This window comes from Dermacentor albipictus, chromosome 4 (assembly GCF_038994185.2).
Source record: "Dermacentor albipictus isolate Rhodes 1998 colony chromosome 4, USDA_Dalb.pri_finalv2, whole genome shotgun sequence".
NCBI classification, from domain to species: Eukaryota; Metazoa; Arthropoda; class Arachnida; order Ixodida; family Ixodidae; genus Dermacentor; species Dermacentor albipictus.
In genome coordinates this window covers 112,960,044-112,987,059 of record NC_091824.1, presented here as the reverse complement: position 1 = coordinate 112,987,059, position 27,016 = coordinate 112,960,044, and the positions used below count along the sequence as shown (strand labels likewise).

General features: G+C 45.1%; 1 protein-coding gene across 2 annotated transcripts; it reads right to left on the bottom strand.

Moving 5' to 3' along the window:
• Positions 1-311: 311 nt before the first annotated feature.
• LOC139059269 (transmembrane protein 192) lies at positions 312-27,016 on the bottom strand. 2 transcript variants are annotated; one of them, XM_070537461.1, is made up of 6 exons: positions 26,845-27,016; positions 25,617-25,754; positions 13,934-14,168; positions 6,597-6,752; positions 2,484-2,592; positions 312-1,151 (listed from the first exon to the last, which is right to left on the bottom strand). In XM_070537461.1, exons 1-6 carry the CDS (start codon positions 26,875-26,877, stop codon positions 1,010-1,012), a joined length of 813 nt encoding a protein of 270 aa, XP_070393562.1. In that variant the 5' UTR covers positions 26,878-27,016; the 3' UTR covers positions 312-1,009. The 2 variants fall into 2 exon arrangements, with proteins under 2 accessions (XP_070393562.1, XP_070393561.1); XM_070537460.1 differs by lacking the exon at positions 26,845-27,016 and adding an exon at positions 26,321-26,478.

Sequence of the window (27,016 nt, the reverse complement as noted above, 5' to 3'; positions counted from 1 at the left end):
TCGTTGGCAGTCATTGTGAAATGCGTTCCGCTGGAATTTTTTTTTCAACAGCTCTGTTTCTGGAAAAATTGACACTTTGGTAAACTCAACTAATTTATGACTTCAGTTTTATTGAATACCTCACTTTAGTGTAGCATCTATTTAAATTCAGCTGTAGTGGTAAACCTCAAAAACATTCAAGATGGCAAGTGACTTGGACAAAGTATTGTTTGGAATAACCAAATGCTCTATGGCTGCACAAAGCATCTAGCACAATTTTATGGGCAGAAGATGTACACCTCCCTCTAAACTACATATGCAACACAGTTCAGTGTCTTGTAGTGTAAGGAAGCAGTATTTATTAGACTAAAAACCTTGGGAAGCAGCAACATAGCAACATTATTATGCAAAGAACCAGTACAATAAAACTTCAGAAATCTTTGGCAACAATAGAATGGCAAGCTGCTATGAAAGTTACAGGAAGGAGCAACTTTACACTGCCATCTATTTGCAGGACACAACTTAAACGTCAGCATCAAACTTGATGAAAGTTAAGGCAAAACTGCAATCAGGGCAAAAAATGCAACAATGTGTCATCCTTTATTGTTGCAGTAAAATCTATGAAAGCTAGATGTTAGCATTGAAATCAAAATGCTAACTTTAATGTGATTGTAAGAATTTTGTAATTTTTCCAATGTGTCATCCTTTTAATCATTTCGATAAAAATAAACTTCAGAAAACCAAATGACAGCATTGAGCTCTAAGCACAACCTCAAAAAACCATGGCAGAAATGCAATTTCTTTAAACAATGCGTCACTTTCTTATCTCAACAGAAGCTAAGAAAACTAAAGGTTAGCAGTGAACTCAAAGCACAAACCTTATAAAGTAAATGGCAAGAATGAAATTTCTTTAAACAATGTGTCATTTTTAATAATTTCATAAAACCCTTGAAAACAGTTAAAAACAAACATATCAGCAAAATACACACACACGCGCACTTATACACACATACTATAACAGTCCAGATTCTTAACAAGATGTGTGCGACCTGAAGTTGTTCAGTTCAACACTGAGATTTAGTATCTTTCGTCCGAGAAAAGCATTGTATTTCTTCAAGTAGCGGATCATGTCCGACTGCTTCTCCAAGACATCTTCAAAATAGTTGTCATCCCTGCAAAACCATGACAATAAACACGATAATTGTTATTGCAACATAATCAATGAAGGATTACATATACCGTATTTACTCGCATAATGATCGCACTTTTTTGTCTCAAAAAAGTGCGGTCTCTTTTTTTGTCTCAAAATCATGTGCTGTAATGCCACCTGGGTTGGTGCCTGGGAATGCTGAGAGCTCGCGAAATTCGCTGTCCAGGCATTCAGCATCATCGTCTTCACTCTCAAGACATCCGTCGTCTGCAGCTACCACAAAGCCTGCTTTGCGGAAGCAGTTCACAATTGTGCTTTTCTTCACGTTGTTCCAAGCACCAGCCAGCATTTGAATGGCTACGAGGACGTCCATCTTGAGTTCGATTCCTAATTCGAAGGTTGGGACGCGCACACGACACGCTCCAGGGCGATTCAACTGCACTGCCTTCAGCTTAACATTGGCTTTGTTTTTAAGCATCGTACTCGGGGTGTTGCGCGGAATTCCGAGCGCCGCGTCGACTGGCGACTTTTTCTCGCCAGCCTCCAACCATCGAATGATGTCCGCCTTTGTTGAAAAATCCAAATTCTCGTGTTTTTTCGTGGCCATGGCTCCAGAACAAATGCCAAACGCGGAAAGAAAAATGCACTGCACCACAGGAGTCTCAAGCCTTCGCGTTGGCCTCGTGAATAAAAGGAACAAAGTGAATCGAAAGACGCACCACTCTGCGTCTCCGTACTACCACAAGCCCAAGCTGCACTGGCCTCGTTTGTCTCGCTGCGCCAGCGTTGTCAGCCAACCAAAACACAGAAAACGGACACCTGCAGTCAGCATGGTCTCTCCTGCCCGTTTCCCTTTCACACCCAATCGCACTCCAAGTGCTCCTCATCACGTGCCTCTTACCCACATGTCCCTTTCTCAGAGTGCGGGGTGGTGCGCGTGAGATCGTGGGAACATTGCGAGAGTTTCTTGAGGAGAAGCGCACTTGCGGGGATGGGACGCGATGGGAGAAGCGCACTCACAGGCGTGGGGTATGGTGGGAGAAGCGCACTTGCCGGGGTGCAGCTCAACACAGAGTTCGATACATCGATGTGCCTGTGCACGGGAGTTCTATATACGCGAACAATAGCGCTATACTTTTGCATAGGATTCCCAAGGGGATTTTTCAACTGTTCGATATAGGCAATAATTCGATACATCCGGGATCGACTGTAATCCCTCTATTTGCATTCAAAATAATGGAATGTGCTTGAAAACCCTACATGTATCCTCTAGCAAAAGTGCCACATGCTGCGAACAGTCTCTTTTATGAAAGAAAACAAACAAGCAAATGTGACATATGTGCACCTAACTTACCGAAAGCCAAGATCACCAGCTGATGACTGCGAATGCATGAAGCTGAGAAGAAGCTCATCATGAAGAGAATCCGGCTTATACTTGTTCTTGTGGAAGTTCAGTGTCATCACTGTAAAGAAACATCAATGAAAGTTGATGCTGAAATCTTTTCATTGCGACACATTTCTAGCAGTGATTTAAATTGAATGTGAAAGAAAGAAAGACAACGTAGGGCAGCTTTCACATTTCAATATGTGAAAGCTGCCCTACTTTGTAGTTCTTATAAATTTTTATTTCACTGGTGTGTGATTCTGACACAACCGTGTGCCAAATATGCTGTAGCCCCAAAATTAGGCATCTGGGAATGAATCGCATCACACAGCTGCCTAACCCAGGTAAACATCAAATCAAATCAAATGATATTTATTTTTTTAAAGAACATTTGGAAGGAGGCCCGAACAAGAAGTATGACAGTGTCACATGGAAAGAGAAACAAATGTAATTTGTTTTTTTTATGCTCATCTTTTCTTTTAGTGCAACAGAACATGGGACTCCACACACGTATTCTGATTAGCTGACTAGATTTCACAAAGCACATAGCAACAAGCTTTTTTAAGGGTCCTTGCTATGGTGTCTGTAGGGGCTTCTTCCATGGAGGTTAGAGGTGCAATCATCATCATGTCATCCTGCTCCTTGTGCCACTACGCATTCCCTGGGCAGTGACCACACTTCAATAAATTCACCTTCTTAACATGACATGTCTGCCTGGCATGTCCTGGCCTGAGGTTGACTGCCGTATAGTACAGAGAGCGGGTGACCTCTAGAAAGTCCACCACACAGTGTCAAAACCCGGGACCTATCACATCATGAAGCCAAGCTGCTCCTGACATGCAGAGCCAAGTACTACTTTTGATGATCATCAGTTTGATGACCTCGGCGATGAGGTCTCCAGCTAGCGTCATGCAAAGGCTCTTTCGATAACAGCAGGGCGTCCTGCTCACACCTAGATGACATCAGAAGCGAGGCAAACAACACACATCACGAAACAGAACACTCAGCTACACAAGCAAGTGTTTCTATAGGCTGGTAGAGATGCTATATTTCCAAGTGCTGAAGCTTGGTGACACAACATTTGAGAAGACCTCAGACAAACAGATAGACAAAGAAACAAGGCTCTGCAAGATACGCAAACTTAGGCACAAAGATGACAGTGGAATCATGCATCAAAATGGAGAGCATGTGGCAGCCTCAGCCGGTTCACTTGACCAATGAAAATACTCACCGCAAGTCCATGTTACCACAGCTGGAGCAATTCAAGTTTGACGGGAATCAACCATTGTGGCATTTTGCTGGTATCCTGCCTAACGGAGTTACCACCGACTTCCATTGCACACTCCTTAATGATGCCCACAAGATTGTCGTTCATTGTTTCAACACTAAGGTCCTCTTCCTGAGGTAAAGCCGAATACCTGTTCTGTAGCTTGATCTGGAATTCCTCTATTTTCCCTCTTACCGCTAACTCATTGATCGGCTTCTTATGTATCAGTTTCTTCCGTTCCCTTCTCAGGTCTAGACTAATTTGAGTTCTTACCATCCTGTGGTCACTGCAGCGCACCTTGCCGAGCACGTCCACATCTTGTATGATGCCAGGGTTAGCGCAGAGTATGAAGTCTATTTCATTTCTAGACTCACCGTTCGGGCTCCTCCACGTCCACTTTCGGCTATCCCGCTTGCGGAAGAAGGTATTCATTATCCTCATATTATTCTGTTCCGCAAACTCTACTAATAACTCTCCCCTGCTATTCCTAGTGCCTATGGCATATTCCCCCACTGCCTTGTCTCCAGCCTGCTTCTTGCCTACCTTGGCATTAAAGTCGCCCATTAGTGTACTGTATTTAGTTTTCACTCTGCCCATCGCCGATTCCACGTCTTCATAGAAGCTTTCGATTTCCTGGTCATCATGACTGGATGTAGGGGCGTAGACCTGTACAATCTTCATTTTGTACCTCTTATTAAGTTTCACAACAAGACCTGCCACCCTCTTGTTAATGCTATAGAATTCCTGTATGTTACCAGCTATATTTTTATTAATGAGGAATCCGACTCTTAGTTCTCTTCTCTCCGCTAAGCCCCGGTAGCACAGGACGTGCCCGCTTTTTAGCACTGTATATGCTTCTTTTGGCCTCCTAACTTCACTGAGCCCTATTATATCCCATTTACTGCCCTCTAATTCCTCCAATAGCACTGCTAGACTCGCCTCACTAGATAACGTTCTAGCGTTAAACGTTGCCAGGTTCATATTCCAATGGCGGCCTGTCCGGAGCCAGTGATTCTTAGTACCCTCTGCTGCGCCGCAGGTCTGACCGCCGCCGTGGTCAGTTGCTTCGCAGCTGCTGGGGACTGAGGGCCGGGGTTTGATTGTTGTGTTCATATAGGAGGTTGTGGCCAAGTACTGCACCAGGGTGGCCAATCCTGCTCTGGTGAGGGAGTGCGTTAGCATAAATTTTTGAGCCAGTTCAAGTCTGCTATTCACAATAACACTGGCTTGACAATGCTGACAAGTTCAATTACCTGAGCTCACTTGTTACTGGATCAGCTGCATCGGCTATGTGAAGGCTCCAGATAATGGAACAGTGTAATAAGATGCCGCTGAGATTCTTTTGAAAGATTTGGGGATGAAAAACTGATTGTGCATGATTGTCTCCAGAGCCTGCTTTACCTACAGAGTGTATATATCGTCATCATATGACGTCACTCATCTCGGACACCTGTACGACCAGGCGCAGGTACACTTCAGGAGGTTGCATGCTCTTAGAACAAGCCCAGCAAATTATTCTTCTATGCTATGAAAAATCCTCCTGCGAGTCCTGCCACCCTATATGGTCTTACACTTTTATGAGAACCACTGTGCCTCGTGCTGGTCTGTTACTACGTACATTGCAAACACAAGACGGCAGTAGTAGCAGCTGAACAGCAGTCGGATGGCGGCTATGACTGTCATCTCGAGTTTTTTGACAACCAGCTTTAGTGTCGCAAAGATTTAAAGGAACAGACGACACAAATAACTGCATGTGCTACAAGCAATAAACTATCAAATGTTCAAGAGACTTCAATCGCACAAAAACTTCCCCCTGTGCCTACACTGCAGAGTACTGTGAGTGACACGGCGCTTCTTTTGCCATTCTAAACAACACAATGCAGAAGGTTGCAAAGGTGCAGAAATGAACAGAAAGCAAAAGAAAGAAGTGGCCATGAAGGAAGGTCGGTGCTTCCATTGTCTTCCACAGTTGGCGTATTCGGAGGTAAACAAATGCAGAGAATTATAAAGAAAATATGTGTACACTTTTTGTGTAACTTAGTCGACAGCCCATCTAATTATTGAGAGCTTTAGGCAGTACCCGCTGAGTCCGAATTACCAATTCGTGACTAACTGCTCCACTAACACAAAAGTGAAGCCTTTAATTCACACAAACTTTAAATATTCCATCATAAACTTCCTGCAAGTTTACCTTGTACAAACACTATCCCCCCAAAAAAGACTGACAAAATGTCAAGCTGAGCTAGATTTGTAGATTACCCTTCTGGAGAAGGTAGGTCAGCATTACCATAATTTGCAGCTTGGCAAGCTGAGAAGGTTGCACAAAACAAAAACCAAATGGCAACACCATTGTGTGTTCCTACACCAGTGCTGCACTATGTCATAGATTTTAAGAGCATGTGTTTGAGGCTGCTTAAAAGGCTTGAAATACTCGTAAGTACCAAGAAGCATGTGTTGTGACACTGACTTCATTGTTTGAGAGCGATATTCAAAACTGTAAGCACAGATAATTTGTTCTGCTTTTAATCAGCTATATGGCAAAAGAGTTATAAGCTTTCAAAGCAATACACTATGCGTTTAAACTTGCTTGCCAAGTTCCTTTAGCATTCGTTTAAAAAAGAGGATACCAAAATCGCAGACCTCATCTGTGAGTAGGTATCCAATGCACTTTGGCCAAGCTGCTTTGGTATAAGGCACAATAATGCACTAATTCCTGCACTATAAGCAGTTACGAGATAAGTGGTCTGAGCATTACATGTTCCAAGTCACTTTATGGTCTGTTTAAAAGGTGCAGAAGATTCACATGGTGGTCTTACCAAGGTACTTGAGCAGGAAAGGCAAGGCCAAGACTGTCTCAAGTGTGAGGAGAATCTGGATGTAGTGGACAGGCTTAAGAGGTGAGCCAGGACAGGAGCCTCGGTCATGGCAGTAGTTGTCAACAAGCACAGACAGTAAGAGGAGCATTGTGCTTCCTGGGAAAGGAACAACAAAAGACAGCGGTATGTCCTATTTGTGGATGAACCAGCGATTGCTATACTAGTATCAGGCATGCTCGTGTTACACTGAATTGCTGGTCAACGGAAAATTCTAGGTTTTCAAAACATAAGGGTTTAACGTAGACCACTGCATGACCAGGCCCGAGCCTCGATGCCCAGACCCGGTGGAGAAATTCGGTGCACTATTGCGCAGGTGGTGTATTCAAAGACATTAAAATAAAATTGCAGTGACAATAAAACATTCAGACAAACGTTTTTCCAACAAAGCATGTGTACAACCAAGGCCGACAGAATCAAAGGGTGGGTTCGAATTTCTAGCAAGGTATTTTACCTAAAGTTTGTGTGTACACTTTATGCTGCAAACACTAAAGATTATACACAAATGTAAAAAAAAAAAAAAATGAAAGCAGACTCAACTCCAGTTGACATCAATGCAATGCAAAGCATGCTTGGTATTATAGAGAATGGTTGTTATGAATTATTTAAGTGCTCTGTAGTGAACAGTGAATGTTTTTTGACATAAGCATCCTATAGGTCTGTCTATTGACTAGCATATATATGCACATACAGACAACCGCAGGTGGAAAGCTTTCAGTTTTCCAGGGGGAGGGGAGGGAAGCCAGCTTTTCGAACCCTACTCCTTTATTTTCGTTCATATATATATATAATGCTATAATATAAAGCTTACATACCAGGTGTCCCAGCTAACTTGAACCAAGGGTTTAAAAATGAAATATTGGGGTCAGGAGAGTGAAACTACCTGCATATTGGTGACAGGCATTTGGCGCACCACAGGAAATTTTTTGTATTGCAATTACTTAACTAGTAATTAAAATAATTTTTTTAAAATTTTTAATATTGACTTTAGACACTAAGTGTGATTCGCAAAGTTGGAGAGCACTTTCAGAAACCCCCATTCCATTATTCGCCATAAAGAAAACCTTACGTGTACCTCTTTTTTCGAGCTCGAAAGAAAGCCCGCGAAATACAAAAAAAACCACGTGACGAGCGCATTCGCGCGCCGCGATCGTGCTGCTCTCAACCGTGCTTTCAGTGAACGAAATCAGCTCCGGTATTCATTCGGCGGCCCCGTTTCAGAGGCAGGCCGATATCTTGGTGGTGGTTTCTTCGGCCGTGTCAGCCAGTTCGCGCGTGACGGTGTAAATTGCAGCGAGTGCGCTGCGCTTTGCAGTCGCGATAAAGACTGCCAAGCTCGAAGTTTTCAAATGAGAGGAGTTTTATTTGCCAGTTGCAAAGAAAATAAAAGTGGCGGTTTATGGCTTGGCTGTGCGGCGATGACAGCCGTGGCATGCGGTTGTCCTGACTCCATTTCATTTCGGTTTCTTACCAATTATAAAAAGTGCTCGAATAGGTCACCTTGTGCGACGATACAGCTCTGGCATCTTGTAACCAAATCAGCCGTTGCATTTCGTATGACAGCCTCAGGCATGTTTAAACAGACTTCCGTTATTTTGTCTTTAAGGTCTTGCGGTGTGGAAGTTGGTGTGCTGTACACCTTGTCCTTGATATGACCCCACAAAAAGTAGTCCAGAGGTGTCATATCAGGAGACCTGGCTGGCCAGTTCACGGGACCTAGTCGTCCTATCCATTTCTGCGGGAACGCTGCGTCGAGCCAGGTCCGAGCCTTGGCGCTGCTGTGCGCGGGGGCGCCATCGTGTTGAAACCACACATTTGTGGCCCTGGCGAGCGGTAGATCCGAAAGGAAGTCGTCAACGGGTCCTCTGAGGATATCATTGGTGTAGCGATCTGCTGTCAGCGTCTGGTCGAAAAACACAGGCCCGATCAAACTACCGTCGAAAAGTCCACACCAAACACTAAATGACCACTGGTACTGGTGCTGCGTCTGTAAAACCCAGTAGGGATTTGAATCGCTCCAGTAATGAGCATTGTGCAGGTTCACCTGTGAATTGCGCGAAAAACTAGCTTCGTCACTCCATATCACTTTGTTCAAAAAATCCGGGTCGTCCTGCATCTTTATCAGAATCCAATTAGCAAAATCGGTCCTGTTTTGGAAGTCCCGTGGCAACAGATTTTGATGAAGCTGTACGTGGTACGGATGCAGGCGGTGTTTGCGCAGTATTCGCCAAACTGATGACCTGGAGACTCCGGTATCCTCGCTCACGCTGCGCACGCTTGCTTGGGGTTCCAGAGCGAACAGTGATAAAATATGCGTCTCGAAGTCCTCGTCAAAAACAGGTGCTCTGTGTCGTGTGGACGTAAAACTGCCCATCCGTCGCAGCGTCTCGAAGGCACGCAGGATCGTTACTGAACTTGGCCGCCTGCCTGGGTGCCATTGTTGCATAAGGTCTGCAGCGCGCCTTCTGTTCCCATGACATGCACCTAGAGCCAGAACCATGTCTGCTTTCTCTTCATTTGTAAACGGCATGTCTGCAGTGCTAGTAATCACTACACCAAAGATTCAGTCTCGCATGAGAGTGGCATAAGAAGAGCACACGACAAACTGTGCTTCACCGCTGCTTCCAGCTTTCAAAATCCTCATTAGGAAACTGCAACACACAGCCGCCAACACCTCGCGGCGAAACATTATTCCCTGTATTTCTCTTTTGCTTCTGAGTGACAAAGCAGACTCGCCATCTCAGTATCTTATCAGATTGGGACTAAGTCGTCGTCGCCGGGTGCCAACTAGCTGACGCGGACGAAAAACCCCCGCCAAGATATCGGCCTGCCGCTGCAACGGGGCCGTCGAATAAAGGCCGGAGCTGATTTCGTTCACTGAAAGCACGGTTGAGAGCAGCACGATCGCGACGCGCAAATGTGCTCGTCACGTGATTTTTTTTGTATTTCGCGGGCTTTCTTTCGAGCTCGGAAAAAGAGGTACACGTAAGGTTTTCTTTATGGCGAATAATGGAATGCGGGTTTCTGAAAGTGCTCTCCAACTTTGCGAATCACATTTAGTGTCTAAAGTCAATATTAAAAAATTTAAAAAAATTATCTTAATTACTAGTTAAGTAATTGCGATACAAAAAATTTCCCGTGGTGCGCCAAATGCCTATCACCAATATGCAGTTAGTTTCACTCTCCTGACTCCAATATTTCATTTTTAAACCCTTGGTTCAAGTTAGCTGGGACACCCGGTATATATATATGACAGAGAAGAAAGGAAACCGAGGGCCTAGTTTTTTTTAGTCATATCATAAGAAGAGAACAGACACACGAAGGACAGCATAGGGGTCTTTGCACGTACTTATTAGAAGATGATAAATTATATATATATGTTCTTTAGTGATAGCAATATAAGACAATCACACAAATGAAGATTACGCCACTGAGACCGAGAGGCGCCAGTCTCTTGGTGGTGCGAGGGAACTCTGGCTGTGAAATTGAACTGTCTCCTACAATGAGGTCTTGTAAATACTCATATAAGGCTGTCATTTCAGTGAACGATTCTGTGAGGTCACACGAAGTTTCTTTAAGTGCAACTGTTTTAACCCTTCCGTCATGACGTAGACATTTGTGGACGTGACCTATTTTTGCCATTACTGTGCAGCGGTTGCAAGGAAGAGACAACGAACAGTAAGCTTTGAATAAATTGAGCATACTGCTTTCCCAAATTCACCTGTTGTGTTGCCTGATCACTACTTTAATGAAGGCACTACCGCAATTGACAGGACTTCTGAAGTGGGCCATTTCGGTAGTAATTGTGAGATTTATTTTTCCCTAGTTGTAGTGCTTGCACCCAGTAATTAACCTGTGCATGTAATTCGAGCCGGTGATTCAGAAGAAAGGTAGTATGACTGACTGTACAATAAATGTATATTTAATTACCATATAATTATGATGGGCCTGTATAAAATGCAGAGTCATCCTCATCCCACCTTGGCTTGCTTTCTATAAAGTCTCCAGCACCTTGGCATAAAATTATGTAAACTTCACACATTTATCAATGGTCAATCGTAATTTGTGACTGACGGGACCAATACTGCTTTGCCTTTCTGGCGAAACTGCAGCCTCTTCTTTTACAGCGAAGCTGTTAGCTGCTTGTTGGTGAGCATTTTTTGTGACCGCATCCATGGGGAAAAATGTGGGCCGAACCTGGAGGTTGTGCAATACAGGGCCAAACCACGGCAGGCTTCAAGCACTCAGAAAAGTGGAAGTGAAAAGTGCATATAGTCTTTGAAATCACGTGTACAACATACAGAGCAGCATTCGTTTTAATAAAGCACAAGCACAAAACAATCATCCAAACCACATAACTGATGATAAAGCGCCCCTGGTAACAATGAGATGCATATAACACTCCCTACATGCATTTCCCAGTAAAGATTACTGCTGCACAAGCTGCAGTGGCGACAGCAGCTTCCTATGTGGGGAGTGGAATGACTGGCCTTTTGTGTAGAAAATAACCAGCCTAGCAACTGATTTCATTGTTGCTGCAGCAGCGCTATGGGTAGGCAATGGATAGTTGGGACTCTGGAGGAGCAGAGTGAATATGAGGAGCGAGAAGGGAAAAGGAAACAACACTATGACCACTACTCCCCCTATGACTACCATTACTCTATAAGTTACCTTTACTATTGTTACTCTAATGAAATATATCATTGCATACCTCCTCAGCAGTTGTAGTGATGATTCTCAACAGGTTTGCTGGACATCTACTTTCGCAGGCTCGGGCCAGGGATAGCGGGCCATTTTTTGTTCTTTTTCTTTCCTTTTTTTTTTTGTATAAGCACTGCTGCGCATGACTACTACTGATTCTGACTTCGAGTGAACCTGGCTTGCCCTCATTTCGATTACTGAGTGAATTATACATATTTATGATCTCTGCATGTTAGTGGTGACGTTTCCATCCCTAATGTTCATTCATTCATGCGCATTTCACACGCTGTTGATGAAAGCTCTGCTGGAGCGATCACTAAAGTCGGTAGGTTTATTTAAAAGTCAACAAAGCAGCACACAAAGCAATTTGAAGCGAGGTGAACATACAGCAACATATTCATTCTCTAGGCATAGGCTATCCAAGCCATTAGGAATATAATTGTTAGTTCTTAACCATCCCTTTTGGGGATGCTTTCACTCTTGTGAATTTTTGTGCGACTAGTACTGGACACGTCATTGGGTGATAGCGTTCTTGGCACAGTGCCGAGAATGCTGTCACTGGTAGATGTCGAGGTGTCTGACGCTAGTCACATGAAATCCCATGAAAAGTGGTAAGCCCAAGAATACGGTGCACATTTTTAGCCACTTGTGAAAAAATGTCACTTGTTCTTTGGCAAATTCGGGTGTTTCAGACTCTCGATTATTCCCACCTCTAAGCAGTGTCCACCGAGCCCAAATTATCGGTCGACGACGTATGGCTAGGGGAAGTTCGGTTTATTTGACTGCTTTATTCATGTGCATTATGCATGTCTGCAAACCACTGCGGCAACACACATATTGTGCAGCTGCCAATTTTTATGCACTTCAGAGCAAAGTCATGTTTCTTTATCAGGATGGCATAGGAACTCTCATCTGTAGCAGGAATGGGAGCACTGTGAAATACTAAGCACACATTCAGCATGATTGCTTTAGGTTAAAAAGGAGACAAAATTTCTGCTGGAGCTTATATTAGACACGAGCATAGTACTGAAATGACATGCTTGAAGCAGAGGCCATAATTTGTGACAATCACTTTCAGGGACACAACATAGCCTCAGTTTTAAATTATGGCCACAGGTGTGGGAGCCCACGCTGTGATCTCCATCTTAAGCGCCAGAAAGAAGTCCATGTTGGCGGTGCATGGAGTTCCTTGTTTTTACTGCACTTATTTTCCCTGCTCCACAGGCTAACTTCGATGCACACTCAGTTGCAGAGTATGCACCGCGCAATGGTATGCCAAGCGTTAGCGGCTATGGCATGTATCTAGGGCATATAATCACTTCTAGTGACTCGCTGCTTTTGTAAACAAAAATGGCAATGGTCACACAAGTGTGCTGTGGCACTATTTTACACAATTTAAGTGGACAGGAAATGCATTTCAGTGCTTTTTAGACCCTGCTAGCATTACATGGGTAGATATTATGAGGACTCATGTTCTGGCAGCTTTTGCTAATGCATGATTGAAGTTTAGTGATATTTTATTGTCAAGACATATGATGTGCACTGAACTCTATGGAATTTCAGTATAGACACGGAAATTATTTGTTGTGAGGATTTCATTGTCACAGGCTTTTGATATCACAGGGTTGTAGTGTACTGAAGTTCTTCACCACCTGTATGTCTGCCTGTGCTTGTCACTTCCAAGTGATAGCAGAAAGATTTAGTTCTTACTACTTTTTCATAACTTTCGTTAGCTTTTTTGCCAAGTTTCTGTAGTTGGTAGATGGTGAATTAATGCGGCAGAGAGAGCCAAGGGTGAAAAGGATGAAAGTAAGAAGAAAACTACGAAGCACAGGAGGACAAAGCCAAACGTGGAGGATGAGCAAGTGCATGCGCAGAGAAGAGAGGGAGCTGCAAGATTGGTTGGTGCAAGCAATGATGTCAGGCACATAGGAGAAGTAGAGAGTTTAGGAGGGCAAGCACCAGGCCCCACACTTTTCACGTGAAAAGTACAGCTAAAAAAATGCAGCTGGGCAGCTAAAATACTATCCCTGACTCTGACATTGACCTTCAGTGGTTCCTGCTGGAATGTTTTCTTTTGCCATTGAACAGGCGTATTTATTTATTTATTTATTCATTCATTCATGTTGCCACTAAAGGCCCTCACGCAGAGGGTATTACAAAGGGGGGAGGGGCACAATACAATCATTAATAATGCTGTACATATTAGGAAGAGCAAACAACAATGCAACGATAAAAAAACAGCAATGAAAACATGAAGCATAATATGAGAGGAAAGGAGGAACAAAAGAACAATCAACAAAATATTAATATACATTTCCATCACAGCTAAGTAAATCTTGGGTTTCTTTTTTTTTTGTGTCAGTTTCTGAGGGGACGTGCAATGCCAAATTTTTCCACTGAATGATCATGCAAGGAATGAAGAGTTTTCATGAGAGGATGAATGGCACTTTATGCGTTTAACTTTGAAAGAATGATCACGTCGTGGAAAGATGACATGCTGCTACTTCTGCAACACATTATTAAAAACTTCATCAAGGCAGTCATTTGAGGTACGGCTGCATTTAATGTGCACATACCTGCTGACACAATGTACACATTTGCTCGACGAAGGCGTCTGGTGAGCTGGTAGTAGTATATGTATCCACTGCAGTGGAGGATGTTGTGCTGGTGGCGCAGGTAGGAGTCGATCAGTGTCATGGACGCCCACAGGCAGGTGTGTGCGTACAAGATAACTGAATAGGCATCAGTGGGAGAACGGTTGCTCTCACTGGATACTGCAGGCAACACAAAGCTCAACCCAGCCACAGCAACCTGAATGAATAATGAAACAAAACAATGCATGAGTGAATAAAATCCTTCCATATGAACTCACTCGATTGTCATGAACTGCATTAAGGCACTAACCAGCGTTAAGACAATTAGAGGCCTTTAAATTACTGTATAAATGATCAGCTTCTTCACTACATGATCTTTTTGAAAAGCGGCAGTAGGAATGCACATTGCATGAGCAAGCACGTTTTGACCCCTTCAGCCAAATGACACAGCTGTTAAAAGCTTTGCCAGGAGCAGCTACTCTCTCTTTGAGAAGAAATGGGAAAACACAAAAAAGAACTTTGATAGAATCTTTTCACAAAATAATGAATGCTTAATGTCTTCAGTTTAATTCACAGACAGGAAAAAAGAACTTCTGGAACACTACAAGAGGGGCAAACCATAGTACTACAAGAAAAGGGTCAGCAATATTTAGCTAGCAAGCATTAACCATGACAACTGCAGGTTCTCACACACACTATAATTCAAGATGTCCAGAGAACCCTCCCCCCTCCCCCCCCCCCCCCGCCTAAAACAAAGCTTCCCAATGAATAAAAAATTCAATGGCTAGGGTAATGTGGCAAATCATAAGCGAAATGGGATTTCCCACACATACAATGAAATAGAACAGGGCTGATCATCTCATTTTCTTCCTTTTCATCATCTGTCCATGCTGTTACTTTGTTACCATATTGTCCACAATGGCCATGCTGCACAGTCTCACCTCTGAAGTTATGTCAACATAGCAATCTGGACTGAAAGATGTGTGCAAAAGTCAACATTAAAGCATGAGCCCAAAGGAAATGCAAATACTATAAGCAAAAAGGCGAGGGTTAGACTTGATCATTCTGTACCTGTCCTCGTTTCTTGTTTTCATGTTGCATTTTCTATTAAACTTCTGCATAAATATCATACAGCAAAATTAAACTGTAATGCCAGATTTACGAAAGCCAGAGCTAAATAATTTGCATCCAAATTCGTTTTATGTAGGTGGCATAATCTGAAGAAACAAAGCTGAGTGCAAGCAAAATAACATGCAAATTTTCCGCTCTGTTGCACATTTGTGACAATTGATGCTTCAGTAAAGAAAATTATGCAGGAACTATCAAAGCTGGTTATTTAGGTAAGTGAACAGCTTTCTGGCCCAACTGCATTTTCTACGCAACTTTGAGAATCACTTAAATGTGTTGAATAAACCGGCAATACTATTGTTACGAATGATGTTTATTTACAAGGTGAAACGAGGTCCGAGATGGAAGCTACAGGCCAGGCCCAGCCGGCGCAGAGTACCCCGAGATCCCGTGCGCCCACTCTACTTCCTCTTTCTCTGCCTCAGTCACGCAGTGCTGCGACATTTTCCCCGGGGGCAGACGAAGCTCGCTGAGCGAGTCAAAGGGACCAGTGATGGCCCTGCTTGAGTCTGGCCACGTGAACAACTTGCGTCGCACGTGAACGCCGATTACTTGCCGTCACTTTAGCGACGACATAGTTCACATCACTCAAGCGACTGAGTATAACGAATGGTCCGGTGTAAGTGGCGAGAAACTTGCGGTACAATCCCTTTTTGCGAACAGGTGTCCACAACCAAACATAATCACCGGGAGCAAAGCTGACGGGGATATGCCACGCATCATAGCGAATCTTGCTGTGGCCTTGTGAGGACAACGTCCTAAGATGCGCCAGTCGACATGCTTCCTCAGCACGACACAGAGTTTGGACGATGGAAGGATCTTCTTGGCACAATAAAGGTAGAATAGTGTCCAGAAAGCTCTGGGGTGCGCGTGCGTAGAGCAAAAAGAACAGCACATATCCAGTAACTTCGTGCTTGGCACTATTGTACGCGTATGTTACAAAAGGTAAGACGGCGTCCCAATTCTTGTGGTCAGCAGCGACATAGATTGATAACATGTTGGTAAGGGTTCGATTCGTCCGCTCCGTCAGGCCATTGGTTTGCGGGTGGTAAGGAGTGGAATGATGATATGCAGAACCACAAAGCCGTAAAAGTTCTTCAACAACGTCGGCGGTGAACTGCCGTCCACGGTCACTGATGACAACCCGGGGAGCGCCGTGACGGAGTATGATGTGATGCAACAAAAATGAAGAGACATCTGCTGCAGTGGCAGATGGAAGTGCCGCCGTTTCCGTGTAGCGAGTAAGATAATCTATGCATACTATAATCCAGCGGTAGCCAGCTGACATCTTTGGGAGCGGGCCAAGCAAGTCGATGCCTACTTTTTTCAAACGGTAACGTCGGTGGCCTAACTGGTTGTAAATAGCCTGCTGGGGCCGTCGTCGTTTGCTTGTGGCGCTGGCAAACAGTACAGCTGGCGACATACTGTTTCGTTGTTTTCCAGAGCTTGGGCCAGAAAAATCTCTATCTAAGTCGGTGTAGTGTGCGTGCAAAGCCAAGATGCCCGGACGTGATATCATCATGCATGGAACGAAGGACAGCAGGGCGCAGGTTTTCGGGCACAACTAGAAGCAATGGGGGACCATCAGCCGAGTAATTTTTTTTGTACAGCAAACCATTACAAAAAGTAAACGGTGTTGTTCCTGCTGGCTCACGTGCAGCTGCCCGTAGGGATTTCAAGGTAGGGTCGCAACGTTGCTCGCTCTCGAAGGTACACAGGTCTGGAAAGTCGGATGACATGGAAACCAGGTAGTCATCGAAGTCATCATCCTCAGCTTTAGTGTGCGGCGAAGGGAGACGGGATAGGCAATCAGCATCCGTGTGACAGCGTCCGCTCTTGTATTTAACGGAAAAGCTGTACTGTTGAAGGCGCAAAGCCCAGCGGGCCAACCGACCAGACGGGTCACGCAGCCCAACCAGCTAACAGAGTGAATGATGGTCAGTCACTATCGTGAATGCGCGGCCATGTAGATACGGACGGAACTTCTGAATGGCGAATACGACTGCTAGGCACTAGAGTTCAGTAACGGTGTAGTTTGTCTCCGCTTTTGTAAGTGTCCGACTAGCGTAGGCAATGACATGCTCACGACCATCGCACAGCTGAACAAGCACAGCGCCAACACCCGCACCGCTGGCATCAGTGTGCAGCTCAGTTGACGCCTCCGGATCAAAATGCCGCAGTACCGGTCCAGAAGTCAACAAAATTTTCAGCTGTTGAAACGCCGACTCGCAGTCAGCAGTCCACAAGTATGGGGTGTCTTTGTGAAGGAGAGAAGTGAGGGGAGAGGCTAGCTGTGCGAAATTCTTGATAAAGCGCCGGAAATATGAGCAAAGGCCCAAAAAGCTTTGCAGATCTTTCACCGTTTGTGGCTGTTGGAAGTCGCGAACCACTGCTATCTTTTCAGGGTCGGGTCGTATGCCGTCTCTGTCGACCAGAAAGCCTAGTACGAGGGCTTGACGCTCACCGAAACTTCGAGTTTAAAATAAGGCCAGCTTGCTGGATGCAGTCAAGAACGATCGACAGGCGCTGATTGTGCTCGTGAAATGTCCGGCCATAGATAATAACGTCATTTGAATAGCACATGCAAATTCCCCATTTCAGTCCGCAGAGCACGGTATCCATAAATCGCTCGAATGTCGCTGGAGTGTTGCATAAGCCAAAGGGCATAACGTTGAACTCAAGGAGACCGTCAGGTGTCACGAAGGCAGTCTTCTCCTTGTCTAAGGGGTGCATAGGAATTTGCCAATACCCTGACCGTAAATCAACAGAAGAGAAATACGACGCGGAGTGGATGCAGTCGACGGCGTCATCTATTCGTGCTAGGGGGTACACGTCTTTCTTTGTGACGGTGTTTAGGCGGCGATAGTCCACACAGAATCTCCATGAGTTGTCTTTTTTCTTCACTAGGATCACAGGAGCAGCCCAAGGGCTACATGATTCCTGGATCACTCCTTTCTGTAACATTTCTTCGACCTGCTCGGCGATGACTTTTCTCTCGGAAGGTGAAACGCGGTAGGGCTTCTGATGAATTGGCGTTACTTGCCCTGTATGGATGCGATGTTGCATACGAGACGCCGGTGGTGTATGAGACGCTCGTTGGCCTTGAGCAAAATCAAACACTGTGGCGTAGCGAGCGAGCACAGCTTCCAGCAGACACTGCTCACTAGAAGACAGCGACTTGTTAATCATGCGCTTAATGTCAGCAGAATGATCATGGTTGGAATCGGGGTTGGATTTTTTGTTTTCGGTTGACATTTCGACCGTTCCGACGCTGACAATGGCTTGTTCATCAAAACTTGCCAGTTTAAGTCCTAGCGGCAATGCTATGGGTTGGGTTGAAACATTCACTGTCCACAAACGAGTACAACCATCAGTGGTGACAACGAGGGAGCGAGGGACTATCGCATTTTTCTTGAGCGCATTGTTATAATCGGGCTTGGCTAAACCACAACAAGAACCTGTACGAGGGCGAGAGTTGTTCACAGGTACAAACATTGCAGTCTGAGGGGGCAAAGACACATCTTGCGACACGGAGAGAACGTCGGCGGCATCACTGGTGCTAACTGTCATTGAAGTTCGCCCGTCGCGGCGAAGAGAAATCGCGCCAGTTCCACAATCTAAAGTTGCCCCCCACTCACGCAAGAAATCAATTCCTAAAATAATGTCATGCGTTGTATGTTCAAGCACAGTAAATTCACTTCGAAATGTCTGATCCCCTATCGTAACTGAAACGGAACAAACCCCAAGTGGGCGTAACATTTCCCCGCCAACTCCACGAAAGGTAGCGTTCCGATCCCAAGAAAACGTAACTTTTTGTCCAAGACGATTTTTGAAGGACAGGCTCATAACAGAAACTGCCGCCCCGGTGTCGACTAAAGCAAAAGCACTCACATTGTCAACTAAAACGCACACTTTGTTTTTAAACAATTTTACACAAGGGGGTCTTGATGAAGATGAACATATTGCGGCCTCACCCCCGTCGGTCGCACCAGCTAGTTTCCCAGCGGCGGTGGTGATAACGAGCGACGACGAGGTGATGGAGAGCGTCGTTGTCGTGTCGGTGGTGGTGTGAGGCTGCGATCGGAAACGGGGGAGTCACTGCGGTTTGCGCGTCCCTGCTGCAGCCGCTGGAAGGAACTGGGATACGGCCAGGGCTCGTCAGCGGGCACGCAGGGAGTGTAGGAGTGAAACCGTGGAGCACACTGCTGGCGGCGGTGGCAATACCTAGCAATGTGTCCAGGCACAGCGCAGCTGTAGCAAATGCGGGAGTCGCGGCTTGTCGCGGGTGACAACGGTGACATGGGCGTCATGGGTGGAAACGTACTCTCAGGCTGGTTGTAGGAGGGAAGAGCCCGCGGAACAAGTCGTTGTGGTGCATCCTGTCGGCGTCCCAGACTTGTCAGTTGCAGTGGCAAGTTGCTGCTCTCCGTACGATCAGCATAGGTCCTGCGAGGTTCTCGCTAACTCTGAGGTGCCCAGGTGGCCGGTGGCACACGAGAGCGATGATCAAATTCACACTGATGGCACACATGAGCGTCGTCAACAACTTTAAGGCGTTCAAGCTCTTCTTTAACCACTTGCCGAATCATTGAGGAGATGTCGTCGTGGGTTGGGACGGACACGCTTGCAACAGTAATAACATTGTCCAAGCGTCCAAACTTTGGCTCAATCCTTCTCATTTTCAGTGCTTCAAACGCCCAGCAGTGTTTCCTCAGATCAGACGGAGTACTGAGATCTTCCTTCGTTATAAGAAAATTATAAACATCTTCTGCGATTCCTTTAAGCAGATGTCCTACTTTGTCTTCGTCTGTCATGGTAGCGCTGACGATTCCGCATAATTTAAGAACAGCCTCTATGTACGTTGTACACGTTTCGCCAGGTAATTGAGCTCGTCGGGAAAGCGTCTGCTCAGCCTTCTTTTTCTTAGAGATCGGGTCCCCGAAGCACTTGGTGAATTCTTCTACAAAATTATCCCAGCTTGTCAGAACGCTCTCGTGGTTTTCAAACCAGAGGAGCGTGGTTCCAGCGAGAAAAAAAACCACGTTATCGAGCTGCTTCGTAGTGCTCCAGTGGTTGTGGCGACTCACTCTGTTGTAGTGTTTAAGCCAGTCGTCGACGTCTTCGTTCGCCTTCCCCGAAAAGGTGGGTGGCTCCCGCAGCAGTGTCCAGTAGCCAGCCTGACCTCCGTGATTGCTGTCTGGTCCGCCGCAGGTGGGGTCATCATTGCCTTCTCCGGAATCGGCCATGTCCGCTGCTTGTGGTCGTAAACCGGCCAAGCGCCTACTCTGTCAGACAGTTGGTAGAGCTGGGTCGTCCAGGATCGTCCAAGATTTACCCCGCACGTCCACCAAAGATGTTACGAATGATGTTTATTTACAAGGTGAAACGAGGTCCGAGATGGAAGCTACAGGCCAGGCCCAGCCGGCACAGAGTACCCCGAGATCCCGCGCGCCCACTCTACTTCCTCTTTCTCTGCCTCAGTCGCGCAGTGCTGCGACACTATGAAGATGGCATGTTTAAGGCTTTAATGGTGTTTTTACAATTAAAGGATGATGCATAATGCTTTTGGACAAGTAAGGGCAAAGATTTCCAGCGGGTATATCAGTTGTAATTTTTTTTATTTAAAAGCTTTTCTTTAGGTGTTATCAAGACATGCAATTTTCCACTAAACTGCTTATGCTTTTATTGCTGCAGCGTAAACCACATGATGTCTCTCTATGTACCCGATGCAAGGCGAACATTGCCAAGATAGCGGAACAAATGCGAGAAGTAATGATATAGTCGTCATCACCTGGCAATGAACCACTTAACATGTGCACGTGTGAGAAAGTGTCACCCACAAGTTGGTGACACCTCCTCACAGTTTTTCATGAAGTTATGTGGCCAGCCCTTCACACACGAATGGGCATTCCCCAACAGGCGGCCAGATACGGAAAAATGCACCCAGCTCTCAAAGACAGCTGTTCACTTTAAACACTGCACACTTAGATTACTGCAAAAGCAATAATCCAATGAAACACTCATGCTTAAAGCTGTTAAAATTTGTTTACTCTGAAGTATAGAGCCATACCTAAAGGAAACTTTCTCAGTGGCAACCAAAGGGCAAATGCTGCAATAGTTTTACAGATGTCCTGTGGTTCACGAAATTCCATTAAGCAGTTGGAAATTTTTGCACAAACAGGCTTTCCACTATACTTTGTGCAACTGGAAACAGTTTGACCCTTACGCCTTGGTTGTATGAGTCATGGGAAAGTGCTGTCCATCTCCAGTCAGTGACGTGTGTTGTCAGGTGAACAGCAGCTAAAGGAAACAGCTTCACAAGCTACCTCTTTGCTTTGAGTTCCAACTCTGAGAACAGCAACAACTTTTCTCTTAGCTTTGTCCTCAAGTGTCAACTAGTCTCTCCCGCTGAGAAGCAACACTGTCGTACCGCTTGTGACTGGGAGTGGCATTTGCAAATGCTTATTCACGTCATACTGCAACACCTGGCACTCCAGTTTGCAACTCCTGTACGCGCAAGCACCTGTTGTGTACCTGTCTTTCGTATGACGTCTAACATCTTCCTCTTCAGACAACTTTAGACCGGCTAGTCTACACGTCCTTTCCCGAGTCATTTTACGAGTAATAAATACTGGAGCCATGGCCACATCAATTGCTAGCACTAAATACTATTCGCATGTCTGAACAGTTCTGAAAGTGCCCCAGCTTGAATGACCATTTATAGTCCACCGTACATCCTCCAGCTAGCACAGAGTGCTCTCTCCTCCGTTCTATTGACCCCACTTTCTTACCCCTGTGTACAGTAGCAAACCGGATGCTCGTCTCGTTTTTCTCCCTGTCTTTCCTCTCCTTGCTATTTTCCCCGCTTCAGCAGGGGTGCAGAGATATGATACTTTATATACATTTTTACAGCAAAGCTGTTAAGGGCTAGTTCCACCAGGATCGTGTCCATGTGTCGACACAAAACTATCATCATCAGGAGTGGCTCCTGTGTCGTCTCCTTCCACAGCTGGCTCGCTGGCGTCCCTCGATGTTACCGCACAAACGCGCTCGTGCCAGTGCTTCCACGCTTGTCGTCATTAATTAATTAAGAAACACAAAGATGTAACCAATTTTATAGCGAATTACACCAAAGCTGTTAAAGGCTAGTTCTCTCAGGATCGTGTCGATGTGCAGACAAAAACTCCTTATATGTGGGCCGATCCCGAAAATAGTGCAATACCGGGCCGACCCGTGGCGAAGGTGAAGCAGGCGTTAAGCACTCACCATACGTGGGCCGATCCCAAAGATGGTGCAATACTGGGACGACTCGCGGTGGAGTTGAAGCAGGTGTTAAGCACTCTCCATATATGGGCCAATCCCAACGATAGTACAAAACCAAGCCAACCCGCGGCAGAGGTGCAGCATGCGTTAAAGGGACACTAAAGGTTAATATTAAGTCAACATGGACTGTTCAAATACAATCCCAGAAACCTTGAAACACTTGTTTCATGTGAAGAAGAGACTTATTTTAAGAGAAAATGCGTTCTGAAGCGTCCATGTACCTCTAGCGAAGTTCAAATCGCCCGCCCTCCGATCGAGGAGTGGCGACATCATAGTCTCATAGTGACGTTGCGCCGTCAATGAGTAAAACGGCGCCTGCAGACGGCGCTGCGGCTTTTCTGCGCAAAACGCAAAGGCGTAGCCAGAAACAGAGCCAAGACAGAGCCGACAGCAGTGCGAAAGCAGAACTGAGCTGGTTAGCGGAAGGAAAGCGCGTGACGATAAGCTGGTTCTTTATTTTATGACGCCAACTTTGACGCTCATTGCAATGGACAACCCTGACAACGACACATTGGCTCGCGATGCTGGGCTCGACTTCAGCTATTTAAGCACTGACGAACGTGACCTGCTGCTGAGGGCTCGTGCTGCGGCGTCGTTGTGTACTACTACGACGGCAACTGTATGTCATGGCTGTACATATTCGCACATTTGTAGCTTTTCCTTTGTGAAAACCAAATGCCGCACTCAGCGCCCCGTCCTCAAGCTGCAGTTGTTCTTGTGCTTTGGAGAATGCAGGCAAGACCAACGGAACAGTGCTACAGGAAAGCACTGCTTTGAAAGGCACTCCACACAACTTCAGTAAGTCGGCATTGAACTCGTAATCCTCTGGACAAAAGTGCAGCGAGCACACTATGTGATTTTTCGGCTCTTTGCCAACGTGTTGTGGCAGAAGTATGGCACTTAACCACTTCGAATGGAGAGGATCACTCGTTGCACACAGTGATAAGTAATGTTGGATTCGCCGCTGCAACTGCCCTTGGCCAAGTTCCGCGGAACGTTCGCGCATCCCAAGACATCACATAGACGTAGCATTCTCACTGCTTGTTCCAAATGCAAGTTTCGTGAGCCAGCAGAACCAGCGCAGCACGACGCAATAACGAAACAACTGAAACTCCAAAGCGCATGCAACACAGAGTCGAGCGAAAACGAAACCTTTCGACCACCCATACTACTGAAGGGTAATGTCAAAATGGTATTTTTTCTTAGAATCGAACAGAAGTAGACAAGTAGCATTTTCTTCCGTCTTATAACCTAATGAAATTATCTTTTTAATTCGAGCAGTTGAGTACTAGTGACAAATTATGATGAGGATTGCCTTCGTCATCGGACTAGAACCGTAATGTCGCTGGGGGGTCTCAAATCGTGTCAAGCATTTACTTCAATTTCTCGGTTACTAAAGCTCTATTCGCGATTATATTGACGCCTTAGACGTTCTAGAGCATTGCTTTATCACTTTAACTTGACTTCACAGTAACCTTTAGTGTCCCTTTAAGCACTCCCCATATGTGCGCTGATCCCTATGATAGTGCAATGTCGGACCGGCCTGCTGCGAAGGTGCAGTTCGCCATTAAGAGGTCTACATACACAGGCTGGTCATCCTTCTTCACAGAATGGAAGGGCACCGAGTTTTTTCAAGCTGTCAGCCAACTAATAACAATTACTGTAAGTAAACGGCACAAAATTATTGTTGCGCAGTCTCGTGGACTTGATGTGGATTGTGCAATGACATTTAAATGCATCATTCAAGCTGACAGAACCGATGGGCTTGATGAAGGTGTCCACCACAGTGGAACAATTAGGATGACATAAGCAATGACAGCTAAAGTACCATCACTTTTATACTCTGGCAGAAAAGTGATTATTCTCTAGATTGACCCAGCATTAATTTTATTAAGTAAAAAGCAATTTTGAGATCGCTACACACTGTGCTACTGCATACATTCAATGGTGCAAACGTCAAATGTCATGCACCAAAGTGAAAAAGTAAATGGCTTCAGAATATTTGTGTGTTCAGTGACCTCCAGGATGTAGACGATCAGATGTTTTCAGACTCATTATACCACAAAACTTGGGCATAATTATCTGTTGCATTTGACAGCCCCTCATTGATAGAAGTTTAATGCAGTGGTGTCCAGCTGTTAATTTATTGCTCCTAAACTGTGGTGCGTGTTCAGGGCACAAAGCCCGATTTGTCACAAATACACAACCAGCACCTGCGTGAAAAAGCATACTGTTAATGTGTAGACTACCTTTAGCAGAAAAATTGCATATATGTGAGAACAACCGGTAAAGGGTTAAAGATAATGCGATCAATCATGACTTCTGCTTCGGAAAGCAAAGGGTTGGTTAAGTCGAATGGCCGTACAAGTGATCTTCACCATTAATCAGTTAAAGTTTATTGGTTAAAAAATATTAAATAATTCAGCAAGACACACCAATCTGTCACTAAATATAGCGAGTCATAAAAATAGCCCCATCTGATGATGACAACTGGCCTTTTATGGCACAAGATGGTGGTCAAAGAGTGCCACAGTTTCATCTATCAGCGAAGATTCAATGTGAGACAATTTTGATAACTTCCCCCCCCACAAAAATCTAACAATGAGCATACTTCAAGATAAACATGCAACACCACATTAGGCAACACGGGTGATATGAAAAATGTAGTAATAAAAAAAAAATTATGGGGTTTTACGTGCCAAAACCACTTTCTGATTATGAGGCACGCCGTAGTGGAGGACTCCGGAAATTTGGACCACCTGGGGTTCTTTAACGTGCACCTAAATCTAAGCACACGGGTATTTTCGCATTTCGCCTCCATCGAAAAATATAGTAATCATGACACTGAAGCAGATCTAGGGATGAGGACACAAGAAGGCAGCACAGCATAGTGTTAAACTAACAGCCTGCCCCTTATTCTGATATGTGCCTACATAAGCAAATACAACTGCACTGAAACAAAGAACAATAAAATTAAATGCACAAGGGAAAATAAACACATGAGAAATAGCACACATATGAAACAAGACAGGTTTTAAGGCGTAATAACGATTGACTTCAGTTACGAGCCACTGTTCGTTTTTACTGTCTTCTTTCAGGCAACAAACCAATTTAATGTGCGAGTACAATATAAGCACAGCACGGAGAATATTAAGCCCTCTGTACAACCACTCCTGCTGCACAGAGCATTTGTCGTGTTTCAGACAACACTTACAAGACTCAGACCCTGAAAGATGATAGCTGCTGCGCTTCTAACAATCCTGAAAGGTGGCTCGAGTTCAGGTGCTGAGACCGGGTTCACAAGGGGTGTTGCATCCTTGTACATAAAGTTTGCACTGTCTGCCATGGAAGCCTGCGAAATAGGGAAACCACAAAGTTGACTCACAGACTAAATGAAGTACAGACATGTTGCTGCAATATGACCCTCAAGTCAGTGAATAGGTCTGCGATCAGTGACGTTACTGTCCTTTCCCTGTAGGATGCACAAATTCGTGCACCTTTGTTATGTCACACAGATACTATGAACGGCATTTTGCTAAGCATTGACGAAGTGCAGTGTTTCTAGTCGCTTTCAAAATAAAACTGTGCGTCGCTCGCGAAACACTGTTTTACGAAACTGAAGAGTCCCACGTTGCTCAAACGCATTGTAGCATTTATAAATTTAGTCTGACAAGAGGCTAAATCTTTTATGGTACATTCCTTAAGCGGTGTTGTCACATGCGGCGGCACGCGAGTCACGAATTTAAGGTTAATAAAATACACTCTAGCAGCACTGCAAAAATTCCAAAGATGTTCCACCTCTCCGGTGGAACTCAATGTCTCGGCTGCATCGCATTGGTATCTTCCGAAACACGACGCACGCCCGATAACCAGCTACTGTTTAACGTAGCACGCAGATACCATAACAAAATAGCGTACCATGATGTCGTCGCGCTGCATTAAGTACTCCCATATCCCCTTCATGCTTGGCATGCATCAGGTGTCCCTCTATACAACTTGAGCTTCTACAAACCACCGGCTAGAATCTGAATCAAAGCTATTTCGATCAAAGCTGCCTGAACTGCAAGCAAGCGATCGACGCGCCAGAGTCGAACTGTGACCGCACAGTTGCTATAGCGATAACATTGTAATATGATAAGCACAGTATTGCAGATGATGCGCCGACCTTACGCGCGGATGATACGGCGGTCAGTCGAGCGATGATCCACCGTGAGCGTCGAACTGAGAAACAAATATCAAAAATTAAAACAAGAAAAATTGATCGTCAGGGAGGAGTTAAACTGGCGTCATCCTTAGTACTTCAATAACATTTTAGGCTGTTACTTTGTGGTAAGCACACTGCCATTCCAATTGACATATCTGCACAATTTGGTGACGAAGAAACAAAACAAAATATCGAATCACTACACGAGCCATCGGCGAGAAGGACGGAATGAACCTACCTCAAACGTTTCGTGGTCTGCCAAACTGACCATGACTTTTCGGCCACTTTTTACACAAAAAACATCAGAATCTACGCGATGACACTCGTGGAACAGTACACCGAGATCGAAAAACACTTATTTTTAAGTCGGCTGTGTTGACAGAACGCCTCGACATGATTGCGGTACAGTG